The sequence below is a fragment of the Pleurodeles waltl genome, chromosome 6 (genome assembly GCF_031143425.1).
Source record: "Pleurodeles waltl isolate 20211129_DDA chromosome 6, aPleWal1.hap1.20221129, whole genome shotgun sequence".
NCBI lineage: Eukaryota > Metazoa > Chordata > Amphibia > Caudata > Salamandridae > Pleurodeles > Pleurodeles waltl.
This window is the reverse complement of record NC_090445.1, coordinates 1,524,683,561-1,524,710,246: the sequence shown is the minus strand read 5'-3', so window position 1 is coordinate 1,524,710,246 and position 26,686 is coordinate 1,524,683,561. Positions and strand designations below refer to the sequence as shown.

Below are 26,686 nucleotides of genomic sequence, written 5' to 3'. Positions count from 1 at the left end.
ACTTCCAGAGCCTCCCCAACCTTCCCTTACAAATCTCACTGCCCCTGCCTCCACACATTGTTTAGTTTAGTTTTATGAGTTTATAGAGCGCATAGCTACCCTGGGGCATCCCAGCGCTAAAAGTACACAACGATTCTCGGAAAGACCAAAGGGAGCAGATTAACTGCACTCACACTCTTTATCCATTCATACACTTGTTTAGTCATCTAGTCATCCATTCATCCATGCACTCACCAATCCAAACACCAGACCATGCACTCACTATTCTATCCAGGCAGTCATTCACCCACCCATTCACTACCCATACCGCCTAATACACCTTTACCCACAATGTTCCCCTTACCACTCCCGCTTCATGAGCCCATCCTTGGTCCCCACACTTCCCTTGCTCCTTCATCTATTCATGGACACACAAATCATCTACACACTCACACTCATCTGTTAATGCTCCCACTCTCCACAATCATTCACTCATTCATGCATTCAACCATCTATCCATGCATCTAACTATTGAACCATTCTCACACTCATCTAGTCACCCATCCATACTTGCAATTAATTAAAAAGAAACTTTCACTTACAAGCCCGAACAAGTGACTTTTCCAATGCTTATTTTTAACACTGGACATACCTCAAATGTCTTAAATACGTGTTTATTTATTTAGACAGAGAAAGTGACACACAGAAATCTGCTTAGGAAGAACCCTGCCAGTATGATTTACTTTGAGACACGTAGACGGGGAACGCGTCTGTTTCAGTTATCTTCAGTCATGACCTTGTAATGCATATGTATTTACTATTTACCTCTATACTTACTCATGGGCCACTTGCAAAATGAGTAGTAAAAGAGCCAAAAATAGCAGTACCTAGCAAAACCCCAACCTTTTCACCACAGAACCAGAGGTGTAAGGCTGTTTCACAGTGCTCATTCCCTCACCTCTTCTCCACTGTTTTTTCTGGATTTCCAGGATGATCGGAACCGCCTTCCATTCGGTTTCTTTCTGTTAGTTATGTTACAAAGTTATCTTATGTTACAAAGTTTGTCACCTATATATGCCCTCTAGGAGCAGTACCTTGGACATTATTATTATTATTATTATTATTATTATTATTATTATTATTATTATGTTTATTGTTATTATTGCTGTGATTATCTGTAGTGGTATTGATATTACTACTATTCTTACAGCTATTTATTATTGTTGTATGTTTTTTATTTTCCTATGTACCCCTAATGGGAAGGGAGGCCTAATTTTAGCAACATTAATTGTTTAGTTTTTTAGGTCAAGGGCACAGTGTGCAAGCTCTCTGGCCTGTTGTAATCTATAGGTGGGCTTTTAACCACGCCCACTGCACGCCTATCACAATCTCTCGTTCATGGGCTTGCCTTTCAAAAATCCTTTGTTATCATTGGTGAATGCTTTATGTTTGTCCCTCCTTGGGGCAGTTTTGTTACCCCTTGGCCATCAACCCTATTATGCTATGCAAACATGTTTTCCAATACATTTGACTGAGAGCAAACTTTTTCCTTTCGTTTCTCTCCTTCATGCTCACGCTAATGGCAGCTGTGGAGCTTTTAATCGGTTTGCTCATGTCAACTGTTTTACTTTTTATTTTCAACCAATGTAGGAAGTAAAGTCCATTTAGGAATTTACAACGCTAATAGCTCTAACTCGATTAAACGCGAGACCCATTGCATTGCACACACTAGCCTTTAGTAGAAAAAAATACATTTGTCTTGGTGCTTGCTGCATTGAGAATTAGCAGATAACATTAATTTCCAGTCCAAATTTCAGGAGTTTCTAAAATGGACACACGAGGTCACTGTTGTTCCAGCAAGTGTCGATTGATGGGTTAATCTGATGCGTGAATTGTTCTTGGCATCGCCTGTTTCCGGTCTCATTCATTGTCCATAGTATTAAGGAAAAGAGAGCTCCTGTTCACATCTCTACTACGTCAACTTCGAGCTTTATACCCTATTACATTTTTAAAAAGAAACATATCTGAGATTTTTTGCTTGTAAGGCTTCTTGGCAATGTAAGAGCTTTGTCTTATCATAAAATAGGATTTAATATGTGCTTTTGTAGTTTGACTCGATTAATTTTACAAAAGTGATTGGAGCAAGTACTTACTTATGAAGAGTCTGAATATATTCCAAACTGCTTTTAAAATCTGAACTATTATGTTCTTGCCTTCTTTTCCTCGCTCAAAAAGTAAACAAGTCAGGATCGTAAATCGCATCCTTATTGGATTAAATCAAAATCAGACCGACACGAAATACAACAGTGACAAATAAAAACAGTGTTGTCTGCATTTAATAAAGCACTGATTAAAATACTTAATACTTAATGGACGGTAGTGGATAGAGGAGAAGTGGAATGACCGAAATGCAGATCTAAAATTCTAAGAGAAAGTCTGACAAACAGAATTGGTAATTACCTCTATAAAAAACACATTTTCAGTTAGTAATTTTTAAATATAGATGGCTTTTATATTAATCAAAATTAACTGTCAACCATTGACTAATAAAAACCGAGGATTTTGTATTAGAAAACTGTCAAGATTCTATTTAAGAATTAAGTTGGGACAGTAATTAATAGAAATATGAGATTGGGTCGTGTATTTGGGAAATGATGTGACCATAATGTCTTAATATAAATTGTGAAATTTGTTAATTTGTAAACTAAGAGGAGCAATTTTTACAATGTATTTATTTATTGGTTTTTGAGCGCATGGCTATCCAAACAGGTATCCTGTCGCTTAGACCAAGAAACACAATCTGCATGGTGGTAAAATAAAGTAAAACCCAAGCTTAAGTAAATAGGTGAGATTTCAATGCTTTTGGTACTCGGGCTCAAGACAAATAGCCAAAATTAGCTTGTGCAAGACCTGGGCAGTAACCACAGAAATTGCCTTGTCCCCTCGGCGTACTTTGTGAAACTTTGAAATGGTAATGAAACCTTGCCAGAGCCCCGTTTAGAGGGCCACAGGACAGGCAGAAGCTACTGGGCTCAAGCCTGGGTGTTAAGGACTATTAGTCCTGGTATCCCAGGCCAGGAACTACTATGGGCCCTGAGCAACTGGGCCAAGTACCTAGTTGCACTTGACTCTCAGTGGTAGCGCCTTCGAGCAGTCCAAGACTCTCAGGGGAACGTAAGCACAGGTTGGGTGAACACGGCTCACAACTCAAATATGATTAGCATCAGTAATAAATGATTGTCATGTCAAATACTTATTTATGAAAAAGGCATATTTATATACCATTCACAGCATTCACAAACAAACAATGCACGCTTCCCCTGAGATCAGGGCTCTAGTGTTTCAATAGGCAGGTTACAGAGTCCTACTCCTCTCTTGCTAGCTGTAGTGGTTATTTTCCTTTCACTACACATGATGCTCAGGTTAATCCCCACTAGTAGTTGAGTCAGGAGTCCCACTCCGACTCTTAGTAAACTCAAAAGTGTTCCAGCGCTGAAACACTGCATGGCAGGCCAGTTTCCCCCGGGGCTGTCCGGCCTACAAATCCATTTTACTCACTCCAACAGGACCTGCACGGCAGGAGTCTTCAAGTGCACTTCGTTTACAGGCTCTCAGACTGTAATGGCTGCCTCCTGTAAGTTCCTCACATGAGGCCCTGCATAGGCAGTGGTCTGGTGTCTTCAAGTTCCTCACACAAGGTCCTGCAAAGGCTGTGTCTCAGGGGACCTTACCACTCCTCCGATGCTGATATATTTCCATGAGTCCTCTCCACAGGTGGGTGGGGAGGGTGGTATGTGATGCTTCTGGTACAGGTTCTCAGTCGGGGCTTGGGCTTGCATGGATCACCACAATGGTCTCTTCTTGTTGACTGTCTTGGCCGGACTACTCTCTTTGCCTTGTCCCCATGGCCCACCTGGCATACAGGGTAACTCTCCTCACTCTGTCCATGGTCTGTGACCCAATAGGCACAGCAGCAATTTTTAAAGCTCGTTGTCTTCACCCTGCACATGGGCTATGGCCTGCTCAGCATGGCAGCAATCTTCACAGTGACCCCACCTGGCATACAGCTTCACTCCACACACAGGCTACAGCCCGATCGACCCAGCAGCAATCTACATGGTGGCCCAACCTGGCATACGGGTTCCATACATGAGCTATTGCTCTATTGGCATGGCAGCAATCTTCACGTGGCCTCACTTGGTATTCAGGTTTGCTAACTCCAAACCTGCACATGGGCAACAAACTAATATGCACAGCAATGTTCATGGCTCACTTCACAGCAGCCCTCCTCTGGCATATGCAGATTGCTGAGTTAAACTTGAACATGGACAATGGCCAAACTGATGCAGCTGCAGTTTTGTCACACCTCGTTATAAGGATCCAATCGCCAGGATCCCCTAATGACCACGCTCCCTCCGATGCTCTCCTCTTCCTCCAGGGTGCACTGGTCTTGGCGCAGCAGGCAGGTACTGGTGGCTGGTGCTCCAGGGGCAGGTGGTCGTCGAATCCTAGGGTGATTTCTCCTCTCCCAGCTGGGAGAGTGGCAAGCCTCCGCCCCCAGTCCTGGTCACAGGCAGAAGACTTGCAGAGCTTATCTTCCTCACACAGCCTGACTGGCTGCTTGACAATTGACAATGTTGGGGTCCTTGATCTCTTCTTATAGTCCATTTCTAGACACCAAATGTGATATAGGGTTTGAGCTTTTCAAGTGCCAACTTTGCTGCCCTGCACTTCATCCAGAAATCAGTCTCTCACTACAGGAGCAACTCCAAAACTGAAAGCCCCCACAACATGGGCTATGGGAGTGAATAGAGATTCACACCATCAGACACAGTGATATGTGTATCAAAAGGTTAACCCAGGGCCTCAGCCCTACTCTTTATGATTCTCTTATCAGCCCCATTTCCTTCCTGAGATATGCCCAAGCCCCTTACCAGTGACCTCTCTCTCAGAATCCGAGAGCACCCTTTGAAGTATACTGGAGTGCCTGCCTACCTCCCCATCCCTCCAGTGTGTTGCGCCCAGCTCAGAGAAATGCAACAATCCAAAAATCTGTCTGGGGGGATTACTCTATCTTCTCATGTGCCTCCCGTTATCCTAGGGTCTCCCAAAAAGGAACCCAAAATCCTCCGGGTATTGTACCATGCACAGGCACACAACACCCAGCACATGCATATAACATGCATGCACTGCACAGCACTACATTTTCCATGTATCGTACCATTCACAGACACACATACACCGCACATGTATAACCACTTGTACTGTGCAGGACTACACACCAAACCAATGTAAGTCAAGGCAGTTAAGCACACAGCAGTAGAACTCTAAGTGAGCGTGTAAGCCTCACACCAGTGACAAAGGTAAAAAGGCCTGTTCACTTCTACTGATCACTACATGGTATGCTACCACCACTGCACTTGTGCTGCTTAACTCATTGCAAAGACAGTAGCCTTTCACCAGTATGAGGGTAGAGCTTTGGGTGCCCTTCTGAATCCAAAAACACGCAATCTGTGAGACAGGCCTATGTCAGGGTGAAGTAGCATGATCTGTGTTCACATCAGGGATCCAGACATCATTATAGATGGGACAGTGTAGATGTCTGTCAGCATGCAAGGGATTTTTCAGTCCCAACATTACTTAAATTGTGTTAGATGGTCCCATTGTTAGATAATGTGTATATAATGATATACCTATGTTTTAGATTACTGTATCATTCTCTGTGCTCATGGTATAATTACAAAAAAAATCCATAATTAAATCATATAGATAGTACATACTTGCCAAACATCATTTCAACATTTAAAAAAGCAAATGTGGCCCCATTAAAGGATACGCCTTAGATAACAGGGAATATCATTATATCATTTAATCACCTTATAAGCATTGAAAATAGTCATTTGGCACCGAAGCGGGGGTTGAATCTGTTGCTTCTGCACTCCCTGTATCCCCAGGTCCCGGTGTCCATGTGTTCAGAAGATTGTGCACCTGGGCAAAGGCGGAAACAAGCAGGGACCCACTTCTGCTGCTTCCTGTGTCTGACGTGCCCGGAGGGAACCTATGCCAACCGTAGTGGTAGGTAAAATATCAGTAGCAAGAATAGGGTTCTCTCTTCCTTTAATACCTAGATTGGAGGTGCAAGCTTGATTTTAACATATCTTAAGGCCTCATACACAATTACAGTAGTATGATTTTAATAGTATGTTTTGCATTTCTGTACCTTTTTTAATTTATTTGTAAAAATATTACATGCCAGATGTGTGTAAACCATTTCTGCAGAACTAAAATTTGCTGGTTTGTCCTTCAAATGCTTCTCAGGCACTTTGTGGAAGTGTCCATAATTCTTTAAGAGTCTTGTATCCATTAAAAATGGAAGTGAAACAATGTAACTTAAACAACAAGGGCACCTCATTTCTAAAGACCAGCAATCAGGAACCTTTGTACTTGTTAGTTTATTTTTATAGGTAATTTGAGCAAAGCGTCTGTTCTTGGGTTACCGAACAAACTCTAAGAAAATGTGGGCCAGGTATACTTATTCCAGCCAGGTTGTAAACTAGTTGCCGTTTTTTGCACAGTGACAGATTTCTGACATTGGATCAATTTTGTGATGCAAGTAATATAACAGTAAGTCGCAATGCAAAGTCTACATTTGCAAGGTGACACAAACCTCCCATTAATGCTTACGTAAAAGGAATGATATTGGGGGAGCATGCACCTTTCCTTAAAGCCTGTCCACTAGTATTCACAAAATGAAAGCTGTTCAAGACTTTCCTGATTCTCAAAATGGCTTCTGTGCATTGTAACTTATGCTTTCACATTAGCCAAATTTCGCAACTGCAATCTTTTTATGCAATAACATTTTTACCCTAAAGGTGGGTCTTTCTAGGTGTGTATGTTTCAGGTCAGGTTGCTCTTAAATTTACTTTTTTCCTCAAGTCATTTTTTCAAAATTTTGAAACTTTCACTGAAATTGAAAAACATTGCAAAGTCTTTCAAAAATAAGTTTGTGGAGGAAAGCCTTAGAAACTTCTCACACTGCTTATGTTGGGGTTGATAAGTCATGAGGAAAATGTAGACCTTAGTCTGTCACTAAATTGTTTCCTCTCAATTCAGGGCAAGGTAGTACCGGAGAGGATATTTAGGACTTCTCTTTATAAAGTCAGATGTAAAGTACATGTCCAAGTTTTTTAAAGCGCTTACTCCGAGGATGAACTTTCTTCTAAGTCCTCTCAATTGGTGTATAATGGAAGTGGAGCACAGGGAATGATGTCATTTTCCCAGACTGATGCTCTTTGATGAAGAAGTTGACCCCTAGATACGATTTTTGGTTTATAGTTTGATAGCTAGCACTACAGCAGCAACACTCCCCTTCTTTCCCATTGAATGTGCCTGGCTAATCCTGAAGAATCCATCTGTTGAGCACTTGAGATCCAGGATAAGCCTCATCATGTCAAACACCCTCAACGATCTTCACCAGAACAATCACAGTTTGTGGAAGATGCCTAGAAGGTCCATTGACCTGCTGCATCACAGTTGGATGGGTTAAGAGTTAAAACTTTCTGTAACTGACCCAAAGAAGATATTATTTGGCTGTTCCTTTGTCTAACGATGTTGATGTGTCTCACAGTCGTCCACTGACTTAATATTTGACAGAGAACAGTTTCTGCTCTAGTTGTCAGGAGTTTTTGTTCCCTTCACTTCATAGCTCACTTCCATCTAATATTAGACGCAGAGGGGCGGCATGGATATCAGATTTCCATATATGCTGGTGCCTCTGGAAATATTGTAGAGCTGAGGCATACTTAGCCACATGTTACATGTCACCTGATCTGTGTCTGATGCACCACACTCTTATCAGTCCTGCTGAGGAATCCCCAGTTTGTCTGTGGGATAATCATTCCCTGGTGAAATTTGGGCTTTGGGTGAAAGACGAGCTGTTCACCTTTGGATCTTCATAATAAGACAGATCCTGTTTTAAGCACTTTCCTGTAGGTAGAGGCTAACATTGTCCCACCATCTTTTAAAATATATCATTACTGTAGTCAAAAAAGTTAAGTGTATCCCAGTCCTCTAACTCCCTTACTATTGATACCACTCTGAACAGAACCTTCAGGAAGATGTAAAAGGCCTATATTTACATGGCTCTCTTTTTGTCTAAAGGTTATTATGGCGCCTAGCCAAATTCAAGTAGTTAAGATCTGTGTTACGTTCTCAATTGTTTTAGCTTACTTTGTAGTTTGTAGCTGAAGGGTTTGTTTTAGTGGCAAGCGTCATAAACTTCATTATGCAAAGGGAAGGGCTCTCCAAGTTAGTTATTGACGGAGGGTAGAATCATAGGGTCAGCGATCAAGCCAAAGGCCCTACTCCTTCCACTAAACAAGATACTCATGTGCTCTTACCTTTCCCTTTGCAGATGCAGATGCCTGCCATCCTTGCCAGCTAGACCAGTGGTCACCAGTAGGAAGTTCACAGTGTTACCAGAGGACCACCATTTATCTCTCTTGGGACTCCAAAATTTCCATGGGGCTACTGACCCTTTCTTCTGTTGGGCTGGGGCTGGTGCTGCTTGTGGCGGCCATCTTCTATCGGAATCTGGACACTCCAGTGGTAAAAGCGGCAGGAGGAAGGCTCTGCTTCTTAATGCTATCTCTGCTTGCCATGAGCTACTGTAGCATATGTACTTTCCTGGGAAAGCCTACCCGGCTTACATGTGTTTTAAGGCTACTGCTTTTCCCAGTTAGCTTTACTGTCTTCCTGTCCTGCCTGTTTATTCGCTCATTCCAGATTTTCTGCATTTTCAAGATGGCGACCAAAATACCCAGGGCTTTTGCTTTCTGGATGAAACCAAAAGGCCAGGTCTTGCTGCTTGCCTTAAGCTGTGCCTTTCAAGTTCTGCTGTGTGGTGTTTTGTTTGCATTGGATTGCCATCACCCTGGGCTGGACCACCGCTTCAAAGACACCATCATCCTGAAGTGTGGGCCTGACCCTTCATTGGCCGTTGCTACCCAGGATGCTTTCCCTGGTCTCTTGAGCAGCCTCTGCTTTCTTTTCTCGTTCATGGGGAAGGATTTCCCCAGGACCTACAATGAAGCCAAGAGCATCACCATCACTGTTGTTATCTACTTCTTTACGCTTGTCTGCTTCTTCACCGTGAACGTGGGGGAGAACGAAAAGCAAAGCACGCTGCTTCTGGCACTGTGTATCCTGGCCCGGCTTTTTGGGGTGCTGGGAGGCTACTTCTTACCAAAGTGCTATATAGTGCTCTTCCGGCGTGCACAAAACACACCGAGCTATTTCCAGAACTGTATTCAGAATTATACAGTGGGTGGTGGCGATCCTACCTGAAGGAAGTTGAACAGTGGTACATCCACAGACAATATTACTGAAAACATTCAGAATCAGTTTTCCTTAATTATATATTCGGTATCTCTTCCGACAACTGATCAACACAGGGAACACTTAGATGACCAAAGGTCCAGTCCCACTTGTGCACTAAATTTACTTCAATTTTATTGTGTTATGATATCAAAATACCTAGCTGTTCTTTACCATTATTTCCCTGATCATGTGCAGACAAGAACGAATGGCGATGATTCTGTGTTTGAGAAAAGACTCACCGAGGTCATGGGGAACCTATCTGTCATCCTTGGAAAAGAAATAATTAAGTGTGTCTTTTTTCACACCCAATAAATCTATCTATCTATCTATCTATCTATCTATCTATCTATCTATCTATCTATCTATCTATCTATCTATCTATCTATCTATCTATCTATCTATCTATCATATTTTCATTCAATGAAAAATTCCTATTCAATAAAAAAAGTAAATGAATGTACCATTTAAATATTTAAAATATGTAAAAAACTGGCCTGCTTTACTATATTGATGATATTGAGTTAAAAATTTCTATTTTCTAAAACAATTTGGTCTGTTTGTATGGTTCTGTAACTGCAATTTTCTGCGTTAAAACGCACTTGCTGTGGGTTTATTACAAGCTCTATGCTGTATTTGGTCAGTGCTGGATAATAGGTTTTTTTATCAACCAGACCGAGTTTTGATATTTATTTTATTTATTTTAATAATATGGTATGGCTTATTCTTGTTGTATTTCGGATTCAGGCAGTTCATCGCCTTTTATAAATTGGATCTGGTACTACTAAGCTATGGTAAGTAACAGGACACAATTGTTAAAGATCAGCTTGATACTCCACACTACACAGATTCTAAAAATGCCCACCAGCATCAATCATTGTCATGTCCATTTTCAAACTGTGCACATAATACTGTACTGCAGTACAACAGCGGCTCCTCCGCTACGGCCGCCAGCAGCAGCAGCTGTAAAACTTTAAAAATAAAATGATAATACACAATGTATATTATCGCTTTATTTTTAAAGGGGCTGGGTCATGGGGGATGACAGGGGCAGAGGGGGAGTCATGTGCACTCCCCTCAGTGCTCATGTGTGTTTGGACGACCATCTTAGGCCGGCCAAACACACATGCGCACTGAGCTCCTGCCAACCCAGCACTCTGTTGCCGGGTTGGAGACAGCAGGCCCAGGCTTCCAGCAAAGCCAGGGCACTCTGGCCAATCATGAGAGAAGCATTAGGATTGGCTGCAGGGCAGCCTGGGAGCCTGTACCAGTCCAGCCGGAGACCTGAAGAACGGCGGTGTCGAAGTAACGTTTTTTTAAAAATTATTTATTTTATTTTGTTCACCCACCCCTGCCACTTTGCCACGCTGCTAGCCATGACTACTGCAGTAGCCCAGTGCACACCAAGTCCAGCATCTTTCTTTAAACCTGCGTTAGCTATTAGCTCTTGGTTTCATGGGCTCCTTTTGTGTCTTTCAAGAACACACTCATCATCTTCGGCCTTTTCTACTTGATTGGGGTGTGAAAAAGAGGGTCCTGATAACACTCTGTTTCTAACAAGGGAACGGACTTCATTTTTTGGTAGGATTGGGCCCCAGCTTGTTTCCCAGTTGTTCTATTTGCATATCCATCCTTCACAGACATGGCAACCAGTGGGGCATTCCCAAGAAACCCTAAAAAGAGAACGAGAAAATGTTGACGAGTCTCTCACCTTAGTTCACACGCTATGATTCACACAGTTTAGGCGGTGTGGGCGGGACGCTCTAACTTGTTAGCAGCAGGTGTCAAAGGGGATGCTAGTTAATTTCTCGCACACTCCATCCTTACAAGGTGAGTTAGACCAACAAGGCATTTCCAAAGGTTTATCCTCACCAGAGTTACCTCAGGCATTTAACAATACATAACGGTCTTGTTCCTTCCGTTAATGGAGAATGCACCAACGAGGGTGGGGTGTTCTGGAGTGGGAGGGTCGCTAAACAGGTCACTATGTAAATAGGTGCAAAATAAATCCCCCATGACTCTATACCCACGCTTCTTTTTTGCCCCAATCTAGTGTCTTAATATAGCAGCAATATTATCCTTTTACTATTAAAACGCTTTGGTAATTTAAGCTATAGACCAAAGTAACGGTGGAAAATATACACACAAGTCTAGGTGCATCGGTCTTCCCAGCTCATTATAATTACTTATTACTACTATTCCAAATAAAGCCCCACAGCCCCCCTTTCACTCTAGATCCTTGTGAAAAAAACATGCTCTTCATCTGTCTCTATTCTAAATAGTATATTGTTTTCATTAGTTTTACTCACTCAACTGCAGCTGTGGAAGTCGCATTTTTCCAGCTCATAGCGATCAGTTCCCACACAACTACTGAGCAAAGACAAACAATTAATTGATGTCTTCGAAGTCCTGGTCAGATCTCCAGGCCAACTAATAGTGCAAATGAGAAGTGTTCAGAAGGACATCTCTCCTCATCAAACCGCTCACATTTACTCTTAAGTAGGAAGTATGGAAGGATTCAGTTAGTCAGTACGGGACCTCAACTTTCTTACATTAATATCTTTAGAAGTTGAATAATTTGGGACCTTGCCAAACCAAATGCTCCAATGTACATACTACACGACTTGTACAGATGTTGCACACAAACCAGCACATTTATTCAAGTTATCCGAGGTAAAATGTCACTGATTGATTGATTGATTGATTGCTTTCGAAACTTGTAAAGTGCACAGCTCCCATTCCCTTTCTCTGCTAAACTCAAGGTAACAGATGAGTAAACAGATTAGAGATTAAAGAGGTGGGTCTTCAGATCTAGACAACATGACAGGTAGTTCAGAATAGGTCAAAGGTCAACACAGGTAGGAGGAGCCACCAGCATGAGAGCCCCAAATTAGCAGGTACATATGCAGAAGTCAAGATGCTGATCTGAAAGCGTGAACAGGTTTATGAAAATACACAGTATTGCTATGGGGGATAGGGCCACTGCAATTTATGGAATGACGAGCCAGGCAAAGGGATTTGAAAGAGGAGCCAATAAGGATAAGGAAAAATATGAGAAACAGGGTTCCTCTTGTTGAGCCCAAGAAAACGGTGACCTGCGGTATTCGGCACTGACCGTGTTGAGAAGTTATTTCAGTGGGCATCAGAAAAGGGCATTCCTCTTAGTCCAGGAGGGAGGGCATTACAGCTTGGAATACCAGTGCTACCCTTCTACAAGAAGGGAAGGAAGGATTTCAGGCAGAACTTTAATAAGAAGAAAACTGGTGTGGGCAATTTGGTAAATATGAGAGATGAAGTGCAAAGGCAACACAAACACTGTGACCTGAGAGCCGATGATGAAGAATGGATACAGTATCTGAGTGTCTTCAATGTAACCAGAATTCAACGGAACAAATCAAGGCTGTCAAGGGCCGACATATACATTGAGGAGCGTAGGGTTTGGGGAAGACACCACAGGAAAGATGTTTAGGCCTGACTGGGAGATGGGGACAGAGTCAGCCTGGGTTCTGTCAGCCAGGAAAGACTTTCTCCAGCCAGGGCCGTGTTGGCAGCTCCTATCTGAGATAATGTGCAGTGCACTGAAATGAAAAAGGCATATATTGATGTTAATATGAACCACATTTAAATAAATATAACGTGTTGAAGTGATCAAGACATGCTCTGAAATAAATGGTGCATGTTAAAATGTATATTACATGTGCTAAAACGATATACACTGAAATAAGCATAACAAGCATTGCAAAACAAATAATACATTTAAAAAAGAATATGATAATTGGTAATAGATCACTAAAATATGTGACCAGTCTCATACGCACATCTAATAAAATTAAATAAGTCAAGATCTGAAGTGTTCCAAAATGCAAGACATGGAGCTGCAGCACGACGAGGTTGTGGTACAGAAACGGGCAGCACGAGGAGTTTAGAACACACAAACAGAGGAAGACTATAGACCTCGTTTATTTCAGAAGCAGTACTACTGCATTGTTTTATGTTGTAATACCAATCAGCCTTATAATACGTTGCAACTGAAGTTACCTGACAGGTAAGAATACCAATAAAAAGTACAACCTGCTCAAAGCGGGTAATATCAAGACAATTGATAAAAATGCACATTTAAAAGCTGGATGTGCACAGACTGACACACTCACAACTACACTCATAGAAGAAAAACTGGAAACTAGAAAAACAGCTCTTAATGGACCTTATGGTCTATTACTTAACACAACATTGACCTTCAGTGAGCAACAAAGACACCCAAATGCACAGGTCTAAGTCAAGACTGCAAAAATACTGATCAGACTCACTACACACACGAAAGAAATACATATCCGCCATTTCTTTATTTTGAATGCAGACAAATGCTGGTGCAGCTACAACTACAGGGACAGCAACAGGAGGAAGCAACTCAGCCAGGGCTTGATTAAGACCTTTAGAGGCCTTAGGCATGTAAAACATTTTGGTGCTCACATATATATCTAATTCAAAATATAAACAGTAATAAACCATAAAATAAACATTTTATTTTTCAAAGTGAAACAAAAAACTTACAGTAAGATGGAACATAATGTTTATTTTTGTATACTTCCACTTACATTCGAAAAGTTTTCTCCTACTTTTTCTAATTGCAAAGACTTTTATCAGATCCTCAAAACTGATGTTATGTAACTCATCTGCTTCTCTACTTAGTAGAGGTAAGGCATGCAGCCTGCCGTGTTGCACTGTTGTTCTGTTGGGATTATTATTATAGTTCAGCTGAGAAAATGAACACCCAGCTAAGAATCTGTGATCATTAATGTTAAAAATATACGAATGCAAATGTCTACATTTGAAAAGGCACACTCAATATTGTATTCTACAATCATTTGATAAAGTTCAGCATGCCTGAATCTTGTTTTTACATTTTTTCTTGCACTGAATTTATGACGCACATATGAATAAAACTGCTTAAGTGCAGCTGAGAAGTTAGGCCCTTATTGCGAGTCTGGCAGTCTTAGGACTGCCAGACTCATGGTGGCGGTCGGACAGTCCAACACCTACATTATGTCCATGGCGAAAGCGCCACAGTCTGACCGCCGGCACCGCCACTTTTTCACTGGCGGTCTTAATCCGGGGATTATGACTCCCATGTCCCCTAGCTTTTGCATTGCCATGAAAAGGGTGGCAGAGGCGGGGTGCAGGGACCCCATGTGGAAATAGGGGCCCCTGCACTGCCCATGCACTTGCAGTGCAGGGGCCTCCGTGGGCAGCCCTGTTGCATTGCAACATTGCCGCTGGCTCGATTATGAGCCGGCGTCACTGTTGTGGGGGCGTTTCCCGCTAGCCCAGCGGGAAGAAACTCTGTTTCATCCCGCTGGCCTAGCAGGAAACTCATAACAGGGCCAGCGGGTGGAAGACCGAACTGGATGTCTTCTGACCTAATGAGTTTGGGGGGCGGCCTCTGCCGCCCGCCAAACTCATAATGATGCCCTTAGTGTTCAAGTTCTCTGGATAAGCATCAATCAGCTTTTGACAACACTGAGAATGCCTTTCAGTAGATTATGAAATGACATAATGTGGCTGTAGCCGGACGTCCGTCAACGCCGGTCCAAGTACGGCTACAGGGGCCGAATTGACATACCCCCGGGGCACTCGAGAGAGCCTCGGGGTATGACGTCAGACGCAGGAGGCGTCGCGGAAGAAAAAGAAAGGAACGACGGACCCGACGGAGGAGAGAGCAGAGAGACAAAGGAGACTGGAGGAACGTGACGAAACGAAAGTGGGAGCCGGGAGCCGAAGAGCGCCGGAACGAAGTCCGACGCGAAAGGAGAACCGCGGGAGAAGGAGAGAAACCCCAGGGCGCCTCCCGCCCCTACCGAAGTGAACAGCCGGCCACGTCCCCGGAGGGGCGTGGCCCCCACAGGTATGTTCGTACCGAAATTGGGTGTTCTTGCCAAAGTGGTTAAGGAGAACAACGGCAATAAAAGGTAATACGGGGAGGATAGAGGGGAGGTCCTGCCAGGAAGGGGAGACCCCGTGATACCAAGGCAGCCACACTAACTACCCCCCCCCCCACTATTAACCTCACAGGGAAGCCCAAGAGAGAGAAAGGAGAGAGAAACTCACAAAAAGAGAGAAAAACCTAGGAAACTCACGGGAAGGTGACGCTCACCAATTGAATGAAGGTTATCCCACCACAAACCCCACATATACCTATCCTCTCACCCCCTATTAACCCTATATAGACCTTACTTTACCTCTACACTTACCTGTTTTCCGTTCTGCTTTTATTTTGGGGAAACCTGGGCTGCTTCCACACGGGAAAGACCGGAGCCCTTCCAAATCTGGACCAGACCACACAGGACCGCGATAAGAGCCTTGGAAAAGAGAAAAGGGAACTGGATGAACGTAACAGAAAGTTACCCTGTGGAATAAGAAGAGATAAAAAGCCAACCTTAATAGAATCTAAATAAATCACTTATCCGCTCAACCCTGCGCCTATCGAATTATTCCAATATCTTTTCCACTTGGAGATAAAGAACCCATTACAGTGGCACATCACTCAGAAAAGAACATCTCTCTGCTACTTCTTTTTGTATCTCTCCTCTTCTTTTCATCTCAGTTTCAAGTTTGTCAACAATGGTGTTAAAGGTGGTGATACGAAATGTATCTTTGGCGCTTAGGTATACTTCTGGTGCAGCATCTTCATCATTGGGTAGCTTCTTTCTGATACATTTGCGAGTTTGAGCTACCTTGTAATTAATATCTGGTAGCATTTCCTTTGTAGCTGCTTCATATTTTTCAAATTCATCTCGTGAAGTGCACAGTCGGTCAGCTAATAATCCATATAGATCTGAGCATGTTTTTAACTTCACACCTTATGGCAGTTACCAGATTCCTATTTTGTTGCATTCGCAAGATTAATGTATGTCACTAACCTCTATTATTAATATTTTATATGATTTTCATTATTATATATATATATATATATATATATATATATATATATATATATATATATATATATATATATATATATATATATATTTATATATATATAATTGTTTCATTTATTGTGGGAGCCCCTTTTTGTAGAACTTGGTTCAGCAGCACCATTTGCAGTTTTGCAACATATGGTCCATGTTAATCCAGCAATGGAAAATTTCTGTGCTGTACCCCTTCCCTTGATGCCCTAAGCACATGCTTAATTTGCGTAATGGTTAATCCAGCCTTGAACTCAGCACCAAAAGGCATTAGCAACCACCACACCCTCCCCCGCCAGATAGAAGAGAAGGCCCAAGCACATTTAAAGATATCTAAGCACTGACAACATTAGCACAGCCTATGCTCTTACAATATATCAGATGGAATTGACAATACAGCACTTGCTGACTGTCACTAGGATGCAACGGAAGTACAGGCATTTGAACTGCAATCACCCCCTTACAATAGTCTGCTGGCTGTGTGGCACTCCCTTGCCTGTGTGCATATCAGGTCCTGTGAGTTGTTTGCATGCCATGGCCCAGCTTACATTTTGAAAAATCTAGCTGCAAGTCCTTAACACCCTTCTCATGTTAGTTTCACAGTACATTGCCTTTGCCAGAGACCACAAGACTGAAAATAATGCCAATGCTATATTCTATATAACTGAGGGCTTTCAAAAAGATCATGGGGCTGCTAAACCGCACCCAAGTACCAAAGGCACCTCCAAGGGCCACGGAACAGATTTAACTAAAAATACAACATGCAATAAAAATTTGCCATGGATTGCCTGATCATTACTCATTGCAGTGCTTATTTTCATGAATACACCCATGCCTCAATAATCCTCAAGAATGGCAGAATTCCATCTTGAGAGGAGAAACACCATCTCCACACAACACAGTTAATGGGTAAGTGCATGACACTCTGTGTCCTCACATGACATTGGCTGGATGAGAAATAGTGTCCTGATAAAAAATGTTGTGAATGCACCATGACACAAGACTTCAATAATATTCATATAAGAAAAATCCACTTGCAACAAGGTCAAGGAGGGAAAACTACTACTACACTATTTGTCGCCCTGGCAACCTAATCCAGCCTCCTACCATACACCCTCCCACCCATGTCCCAAGGCAGCCATCATCCTATCTCTACTCACACCCTAATCACCTCAAGCGGAGGAATGCATGAGTGCAAATTATGTGCCCCTAGCTGACTGCCATCCTAACACCAACTATCTAACAACTGAAGTGAAGAATGGAAATCACGTAGTAGTCTTCCTGGCTGCGGTGTGACCATCCCCAGAAAGCGTCACAGTCCACGTAGGCCTCCTGCGAGGTCTTGCAGAAAGTAAGACTTGCTTGGAATCGTATGAAGTGAATGAGGTTGATGGTGCTAAGGAGAGGTGCCCTGGTCCAAGTGGAGACAGGCAGCTTGTTCCCAGGCAATGTCTGCAACTCAAACCTCTCCAACATATCGTGTCCCTGAAGAGTAGATGCCATAGCCAGCTGTCCCTGTCCAACCTGTGTTATGACATAATGGACGCCATCCTGTCTCTGTGCCATTTATTGGCTGGCGTTCCTCACTCCTGCTATAATGCATCTCATCACGTGCTAGTTGTCTCTCTGTCTCCACCAGGTACATGCTCTGTCACCGAACAGCTCAGATGTCCAGCCTTTGTTGTGTTCTGTGCCTGAATATTGACCTGGCCTTTCCATACTGTAGCTTTACCGTCACCTATGTTGACTTGAATTTCTGGCAGTACTGTCTGGGCAGCAACACTACCCTAGACATACTCCCCACTTCTCCCTTACTTTTCAATCCTCACTCCTCGCCCATTACCTTTTAACTCATCAGCCTTCATTCCTAATTTCATTCTTCATCCCTCAGCACTAACCTATGAAGCAAGTTAATCTCCATTTTACAAGAATGAAACGATTTATAGGAACCCACGACATATATATATGGAATCATGCATTGTCTTCCTTTTGTATGAATATTTGTATGAAACAGACTGGCTTGAAACTATTTTGCTCAGTTCACATTACTCAAGTAGCAAAACGTATTCGGTCCATCTTTTGCACCACTGCAAAGTGACAGTAGTAGTTTCGTACAGTTGTACCAGTTTATAAAATTATGCATATTTTTTTAAAACTATGGGGGTCATTCTAACATTGGCGGGCGGCGGAGGCCGCCCGCCAATGTTCCCCCGTCAAAATACCGCTCCGCGGTCACAAGACCACTGAGGGTATTTTGAGATTTGCCCTGGGCTGGCGGGCGGCCGCCAAAAGGCCGCCCGGCAGCCCAGGGCAAATCGACCTTCCCACGTGGACGCCGGCTCCGAATGGAGCCGGCGTAGTGGGAAGGTGCGACGGGTGCAGTTGCACCCGTCGCGTATTTCAGTGTCTGCTTTGCAGACACTGAAATACTTTGTGGGGCCCTCTTACGGGGGCCCCTGCAGTGCCCATGCCATTGGCATTGGCATGGGCACTGCAGGGGCCCCCAGGGGCCCCGCGCCACCCCCTACCGCCATCCTGTCTCCCGCCAGGAACAGGATGGCGGTAGGGGGTGTCAGAATCCCCATGGCGGCGGAGCGCGCTCCGCCGCCATGGAGGATTCACAAGGGCAGTGGTAAACCGGCGGGAGACCGCCGGTTTACCCTTTCTGGCCGCGGCTGAACCGCCGCGGTCAGAATGTCCTTGGGAGCACCGCCAGCCTGTTGGCGGTGCTCCCGTGGTCGGTGACCCTGGCGGTCACCGGCCGCCAGGGTCAGAATGACCCCCTATATCTCCTGTGGGTATCTTAGGCTTGAAACAAAACCATGCTTCTCCACATTTCAAATCTTTCATATTAAACTAAGTGAAGGGTGCATTAATTTTGCGAAAATGTTTCTGTGATGCAGACGGGAGTAAAACCATGTTACTCAAATCCGTACTATACATTGTGGACATTGTTGCAACATCAATTTGACCACTTTTTCAGGATCTCAGATTTACCTGCTATGCCTCTTGGTATCCCCTGAGGGTAACTGCCCTGTATGGTAAACACATCTTCTGGGCTGCATCTGCTTTCTCGCCTTTTCTAATTTCCTGGGAGAAAAAGGGAACATAGCATGGTAGCTAAGTTTCTCTTTATGCTGCAGCCTTTCTACAGAATTACCAAAGAATGCAATTTTCGTGCTACATTGCGTTTTGCAGGCAGCAATGTAAAAAATGTAAAATACTGAATTCAAAATGTGTAAGTTAAGGAGACAGTATACAGTGATCTACAAAGCGGGCAATATTTAGACATTTTAAATGTTTGAAGCCAAAAGCAAACCACAAAACACCCAAAACATAGAAATGTTGCTGAATGTGATAAACAGGCTTGCAAGCATTATGGGCTAGATGTAGGTAGGAAAAAATTAGCGAGTCGGAAATTGCGAGTCGTTGCAACTCGCAATTTCCGACTCGCTAAATGGTATCCAAGAAGAAAAAGCGACTTCAATTTGCGACTCGCAAATGAAGTTGCACCGCAGATTGCGAGTCCCCTGTTTGGGAGGTCGCTTTTTGCGACCGCGCTAAAAATGAACATGCAAATTGTGAGTGGGTGTCGCAAATTGCGACTGTGCTGCAAATTGAATGCAGGTGCAGCAGAACACTCTGGAAAACACTTCCTGGCTCCTGATGATGACATCACAGCCAGGAAGTTTACAAATACACCTGGGAGGACCACACCCATTTTAAACTGCTGAACTGCAAACAGGAGGAACAGCAGCTACCATGGCAGAGACACCTAGAAAGCGCAAATTGAAATTTGCAGAAAAAGAGCTGGAGGTGCTGACTGAAGAATGCTGCCAGCACCATGAACAACGTTTTGGGAGGGCAGCCCTCAGTGTGCCAGAGGTGGAAAAGAAAAGAATCTGGACCGAAATACAGGACAAGGTGAACTCCATGGGTGTGAGCCACTGGAGTATAGAAGAATTGAAGAAACGGTGGTATGACCTGCGCTCCCGGACCAAGGAGAGGGTGGCAGAGCGGCTCCGGGAGATGAGGGGCACTGGAGGTGGACCATCCACTATACCACCACCCACACCCCTGGAGGAAAGAGTGGAGGAGACCTTGGAGCCAGAGGCAGTGTGCGGGATGGTAGAGCTGGACACTTCAGAGCCAGGACCATCAACAGGTGAGTACCATGAGACATGCGTGTACACTCATATATGCCATACCCCCACCCACTTTGTACACAGCAGCATGCACAACCAAAATAGCTCCATTTCAGAGTAGCAACCACCTGCATGGTGCATTATGGGCAATGTAGTCAAGTAGGCAGTTGATGGGCAACAGTTTATTAGGAAGTTGATAACAGATGGTAGATACTGACAGTGTGTTCCCTACGTCCCACAGGTCTCCCCCACGACACCACCTCCAGCCAAACCGTCCAGGGGCCACAGGTCAGCCACCAGCCTGCACAGGACTCAGGACCAGCCACCACAGGGACCTGCACCACTCAAACACAGTCCCCTCATGATGCACCAGTTGCCATACTGGTGAGTGAGCCAGCACCTGGTTCCAGCCACAGTGCCGGTGTAGAGGACACAGAGCCTCCACTGCATCGCAAGCGACGTCTAAATGTCCCTCCAGTGCCGCAGGCTGAGTCAGGGGACGCCTCCATGTCGGCCGCCGAGGCTGCACTCCTACGTGGTCAGCGCCTGCAGACATGGGAGATAAGGAAAATATCAGAGGCCATGCGGCACATGGAACAGAACCAGAACAGTGGGCTGCAACTGGTACACACAGAGCTGCAACAACTCAATACCCATGTTGGCGACCTTGCACTCTCAATGAGACAACTGGTGGCAGAACTCATCACTGATAGAGAGGGTGCAAGGCGCCGTGACAGGCAGCTAATGCACTGGCTGGACCGCATGTCTGCCTCCATCGTCAGGCTGGCAGTGAACACCACTGGCCTGTCACGGCGCACGGTCAGCCTCCAGGTAGACATGGGCCACTTTGCCAGTGATGTGGCACGTGGACTGGGACGTCTCAGCCACGCCGTAGATCTCATGGAGGCACGACAGGTGGCTAGGGGCGCGGCAGTCATGCCGCAGGACAGCGAGGAGGGCTCCACCATTAGCAGTGTCTCAGCCAGTGACACCAGGGTGTTGCGCAGTGGTAGCGCAAGGCAGGGCACTGCTGACACACAAGGAACCAGCCATGCTGGGCGAGGCCGGCGTAGAGTGTGAGCTCCGCACTGTCCTGGAGTAGAGGCACATGAGGTTAATGTGTCCTCATGCCAGGTGGACTTTTACAGCCCCTGAACTGTAGTTTATGTATATAGTTTTTTTGGTGCACATTATTAAATTCCTTGTTTGTTCCACTTCTCACCTGGACTCTTTGTGTGTGACATTAGTGAGTGTGGTGACAGTTAGCACGTACCTTCCAAAGTATTGGTTTACAATGTGGTCCCGTCTCAGTCTGCCTTGAATTGCAATGCTTCTATCCCCATGATGGCGATGTGGTAGCTCTTGCTCGTCATCCGCCGAATCTGGGTCTTCTGGGGTGAGAGGTAGCCCACGTCTGGTAGCAATGTTGTGCAGGATAGCGCATGCGCCAACGATCTTGAAAGCTGTTATTGGGGTATACTGGAGGGCACCTCCACTTCTGTGGAGGCATCTGAATCTTGCCTTCAGCAGTCCAAAGGTCCTCTCTATGATATTTCGGGTCCTCCTATATGCACTGTTGTATCGCCTCTCTGTCTCATTGCTGGGTGTTAAGTACGGGGTAAGTATCCATGGTCGTAGTGCATATGCACTGTCACCTGTTTGGCACAAAATGTACAATGTTAGCTGGGCATAGATAGGTTCCACATTGACCTGTGTGCATGTCTTCAAGGTGTATTCAGCTATACCTAGGAGGTATCCGTCTCCAAACTCCCCACGTTCTAGGCGTTGGTGTATCCCACTGTGCCTGAAAATGTAGGAGTCATGTGTGCTCCCTGGAAATTTGGCAACCATGTCAGTGATAACATAATGTGCGTCACATACCACCTGGATGTTCAGTGAGTGGGTACACTTCCGGTTGCGGAACAGATATTCCAGATTTGCAGGAGGGCATATTTGTATACGTGTCCCGTCTACACACCCTATAACATGGGGGAAGTTGGCAATCCTGTAGAATTCCAACTTGGTGCTGTTGATTTCTGCCTCATTCCTGGGTAGGTATATGTATCTGGACATGTGTGTGAGTAAGGCATCTAGGAATGCTCTGAAGAACCGTGAGAGTGCACTTTGGGATACCCCACCTGCCACGGCAATGACCCCCTGATAGCTACCCGAGGCCAAGAGGTGCAGTGAGCATAGCACTTGCACATGTGTAGGGATGGCGCAGCCGCGCACAGTCTGGCGTTGAAGCTGGGGATTGAGTAAATCTATTAAATCTAGTATTGCTGCACTGCTAAGTCTGTATTTATCATAAATCTCCTCCTCAGTTCGTTGGAATAGTGTCTGTCTGGTTCTGTATACCTTCTCCTGTCTCTGGCTCCTCCTCCTCATCTGCTGTGCGGCGTGGGCTCTCCTCCTCATTGCTATCACATATATCTCCGCCATCTTGAGTAATCCAGGTGCCTTCTGGGTCTCCTTTTATACTTTGGTTCTGGTTACCACCTGCTCTGAGTCAGTGGTACACACAGAGCTGCAACAACTCAATACCCATGTTGGCGACCTTGCACTCTCAATGAGACAACTGGTGGCAGAACTCGTCACTGAGAGAGAGGGTGCAAGGCGCTGTGACAGGCAGCTAATGCACCGGCTGGACCGCATGTCTGCCTCTATCGTCAGGCTGGCAGTGAACACCACTGGCCTGTCACGGTGCACGGTCAGCCTCCAGGTAGACATGGGCCACTTTGCCAGTGATGTGGCACGTGGACTGGGACGTCTCAGCCACGCCGTAGATCTCATGGAGGCACGACAGGTGGCTAGGGGCGCGGCAGACACGCCGCAGGACAGCGAGGAGGGCTCCACCATTAGCAGTGTCTCAGCCAGTGACACAAGGGTGTTGCGCAGTGGTAGCGCAAAGCAGGGCACTGCTGACACACAAGGAACCAGCCATGCTGGGCGAGGCCGGCGTAGAGTGTGAGCTCCGCACTGTCCTGGAGTAGAGGCACATGAGGTTAATGTGTCCTCATGCCAGTTGGACTTTTACAGCCCCTGAACTGTAGTTTATGTATATAGTTTTTTTGGTGCACATTATTAAATTCCTTGTTTGTTCCACTTCTCACCTGGACTCTTTGTGTGTGACATTAGTGAGTGTGGTGACAGTTAGCACGTACCTTCCAAAGTATTGGTTTGCAACGTGGTCCCGTCTCAGTCTGCCTTGATTTGCAATGCTTCTATCCCCATGATGGCGATGTGGTAGCTCTTGCTCGTCATCCTCCAAATCTGGGTCTTCTGGGGTGAGAGGTAGCCCACGTCTGGTGGCAATGTTGTGCAGGATAGCGCATGCGCCAACGATCTTGAAAGCTGTTATTGGGGTATACTGGAGGGCACCTCCACTTCTGTGGAGGCATCTGAATCTTGCCTTCAGCAGTCCAAAGGTCCTCTCTATGATATTTCGGGTCCTCCTATATGCACTGTTGTATCGCCTCTCTGTCTCATTGCTGGTTGTTAAGTACGGGGTAAGTATCCATGGTCGTAGTGCATATGCACTGTCACCTGTTTGGCACAAAATGTACAATGTTAGCTGGGCATAGATAGGTTCCACACTCCGCACTGCTAAGTATGTATTTATCATAAATCTCCTCCTCAGTTTGTTGGAATAGTGTCTGTCTGGTTCTGTATATCTTCTCCTGTCTCTGGCTCCTCCTCCTCATCTGCTGTGCGGCGTGGGCTCTCCTCCTCATTGCTATCACATATATCTCCGCCATCTTGAGTAACCCAGGTGCCTTCTGGGTCTCCTTTTATACTTTGGTTCTGGTTACCACCTGCTCTGAGTTAGTGGTAAATTGGAAGTGCAAAATGGGCTTTTTACGACTAGTCGCAATTTGCGAGTGGCTATTGCATTTGGTTTGCGACTCGCAAATTGCGACTTCCTATTTGCGGGTCGCACAATGGGGTCGCTATTTTTGCGAGTCGGTAATGGCTCGCGTCACATTTTGCGAGTCGGAAATGGGATTTTTGCATCCCGTTTCCGATTTTGCGGGGTCGCAAATTGCGATTCGGGCCATTTGCGACTCGCAAAAGTTTGCTACATCTGGCCCTATGTTTCAAGCTGACAAAATAAAGGTATAAGTTTCAGCATCCATCTCCTCAACCCTCATCTCTACTCCCCAGGCCTCACTCCTCTTTCCTTAGCTCTCACTCTTTAAGCTACATTCCTCCTCCTTCACTGTTCATGCTCACTTCTCAGCCATCACCCTTCATCTCTAGTTCTTCATCTTTTGCTCCTCACTCTTGATTACTCACTCATTCCGTAGCCCACAACCTTACCTGCCACCCCTCATCCATGCCTCCTTATCCCTCACTCACCCCTCAACCCTATTCCTCATCCCTCATTCATTGCCCCTTATCTCTCCCTCCTCATTCCTCGGCCTTCACTCATCACTCTTCTTCCTCCACTCTTCTTCTCTAATCTTCATTCTTTATTCCTTTTATCTGATCCTTCACCCCTCATGTGTGGCCTCTCATCCCTGACTGCTGTTTACACCTCATCCCTAAATCTTACCTCTCCATCTCTCACCTCTCGCTCTTCATCCCACGTCATTTATTACTCACCACTTGGAGAGCTCGAGAGTTGTTGGGGTTTCTTAGAATTGGAGATCTTTCACCTCCTCTTTATGACAGCGACCTTCCATCTTTCTAGTATACAAGACTATGATTACACAAAGAGAAAGAGGAGAGGAAGAGGGGGAGAGAGAGAGAGAGAGAAAGAGAGGAGAGAGAGAGAGAGAGACAAGCCATATTCTGGCGAGGTGATGGAACTCAATAATCCCAATGACTTCACTGGTACTTACTGAACCTTTGGCTTTCTATATAAAAATATAGCCGCAGATTACTTCCTATCCAAACAATTTTGCAATAATAACCCAAAATCTGCATAAGGGCTGTGGCTTACCAAGGTAACAGGATATGCTGTGGCTAGCTCCCCAACAACTAGGAATAAGCCGTAAAACCAAAAGTGATGGAAATATTGATTTGGGTGCATCTTTGAACCTTGCCACAGAACACTTAGGGTTGTTGGAAGTAGAGTTTGACGAATACCTCTGCTGCCAAGGATAGTAACTTCAGCAACACAGGCAGAAGAGAAAATAAAAAAAATCCTGCCCAATGGGGCCTAGGTAATCCGTAGTGGAACCGAGGAATGGAAAAAAATAACAGAAGTGCAGGAATGCCAAACGTGTGCAAAATATATCAAAGCGTGGGAGCCCAAGAAACATTGATACCAAGCACCAAATACTCTGGGGCAGATTTGCAAGAAATTGGCGCATCAGCACTGATGTGCCATTTTTCTGGCTTTGCCTGTGACCGACTTAACGACACCATGGATGCGCCAGATTTACAATACGGTGCACCATAACGGTCGACAATAGAATCCACATTTTTCAAAAAAACTTGACGCTAGTGCAGCAAAGTGCAAGTAGGGCCATTTTTTCAATGGGTGCATCATTTTAACACCTGCTGTTAGCAGACGTTAAAAATAACTGGAAAGAGGGCGCAGTGAAATCTTGTAGATTTTACTGCACCATTTTTTCAGGCCTCCCTGTGCCGGAATGCCCCCCTCTGCATACATTATGCCTAGTGCAGGCATAATGTGGTGCAAGGGGATGCAAAGTGGAGCAATTCGTGCATGGCGCCACTTTGTACATTTGGTGTGGCAAAAATGCCTTCCTAATGCCACATTAGGGTAAAATAAAATGACGCTAATGTGGCGCAAGGAGGCGCTAGTGGCTTGTAAATATGCCCCTCTGTCTGATGCCTTTTTAACTGATGCTGCGTCTTTTTCCCCCGGAAGTGTTACCTGTGTGTGAGGGCTGTTTGTCCTTATGGTGCAGAAGTACTAAGAGGCAGATTTACAAGCCCCTAGCGCCTCCTTGCGCCACATTTGAGCAATTTATTTTTACACTAATGTGGCATTAGGAAGGCATTTTTGCCACACCAGATTTACAAAGTGGCGCAATGCATGCATTGCGCCACTTTGCACAATGGGCCCTTCTGATGTAGTGAGACCAGAAAAAATGGTGAAATCTACAAGATTTCACTGACCATTTTTCTTGTCATTTTTAATGCCTGCTAAAAGCAGGCATTAAAATGACACACCCTTTGAAATCAATGAGCCTCCCTGCACTTTGCTGCACTAGCGTCAACATTTTTGACGCTAGTGCAGCAAAGGGCCAC

The 26,686-nt window shown here is 44.9% G+C and overlaps 1 protein-coding gene across 1 annotated transcript in view; it reads left to right on the top strand.

The window, feature by feature from the left end:
* LOC138301787 (taste receptor type 1 member 1-like) overlaps positions 1 to 9,898 on the top strand; it is a 38,141-nt gene extending 28,243 nt beyond the window's left edge. Inside the window, exons 6-7 of the mRNA XM_069242291.1 lie at positions 5,934 to 6,054; positions 8,393 to 9,898. Of these exons, the coding sequence (XP_069098392.1) occupies positions 5,934 to 6,054; positions 8,393 to 9,324 (1,053 nt within the window). The 3' untranslated portion in view covers positions 9,325 to 9,898. The remainder of the gene's footprint in view (positions 1 to 5,933; positions 6,055 to 8,392) is intronic.
* The last annotated feature ends 16,788 nt before the right edge of the window (positions 9,899 to 26,686 follow it).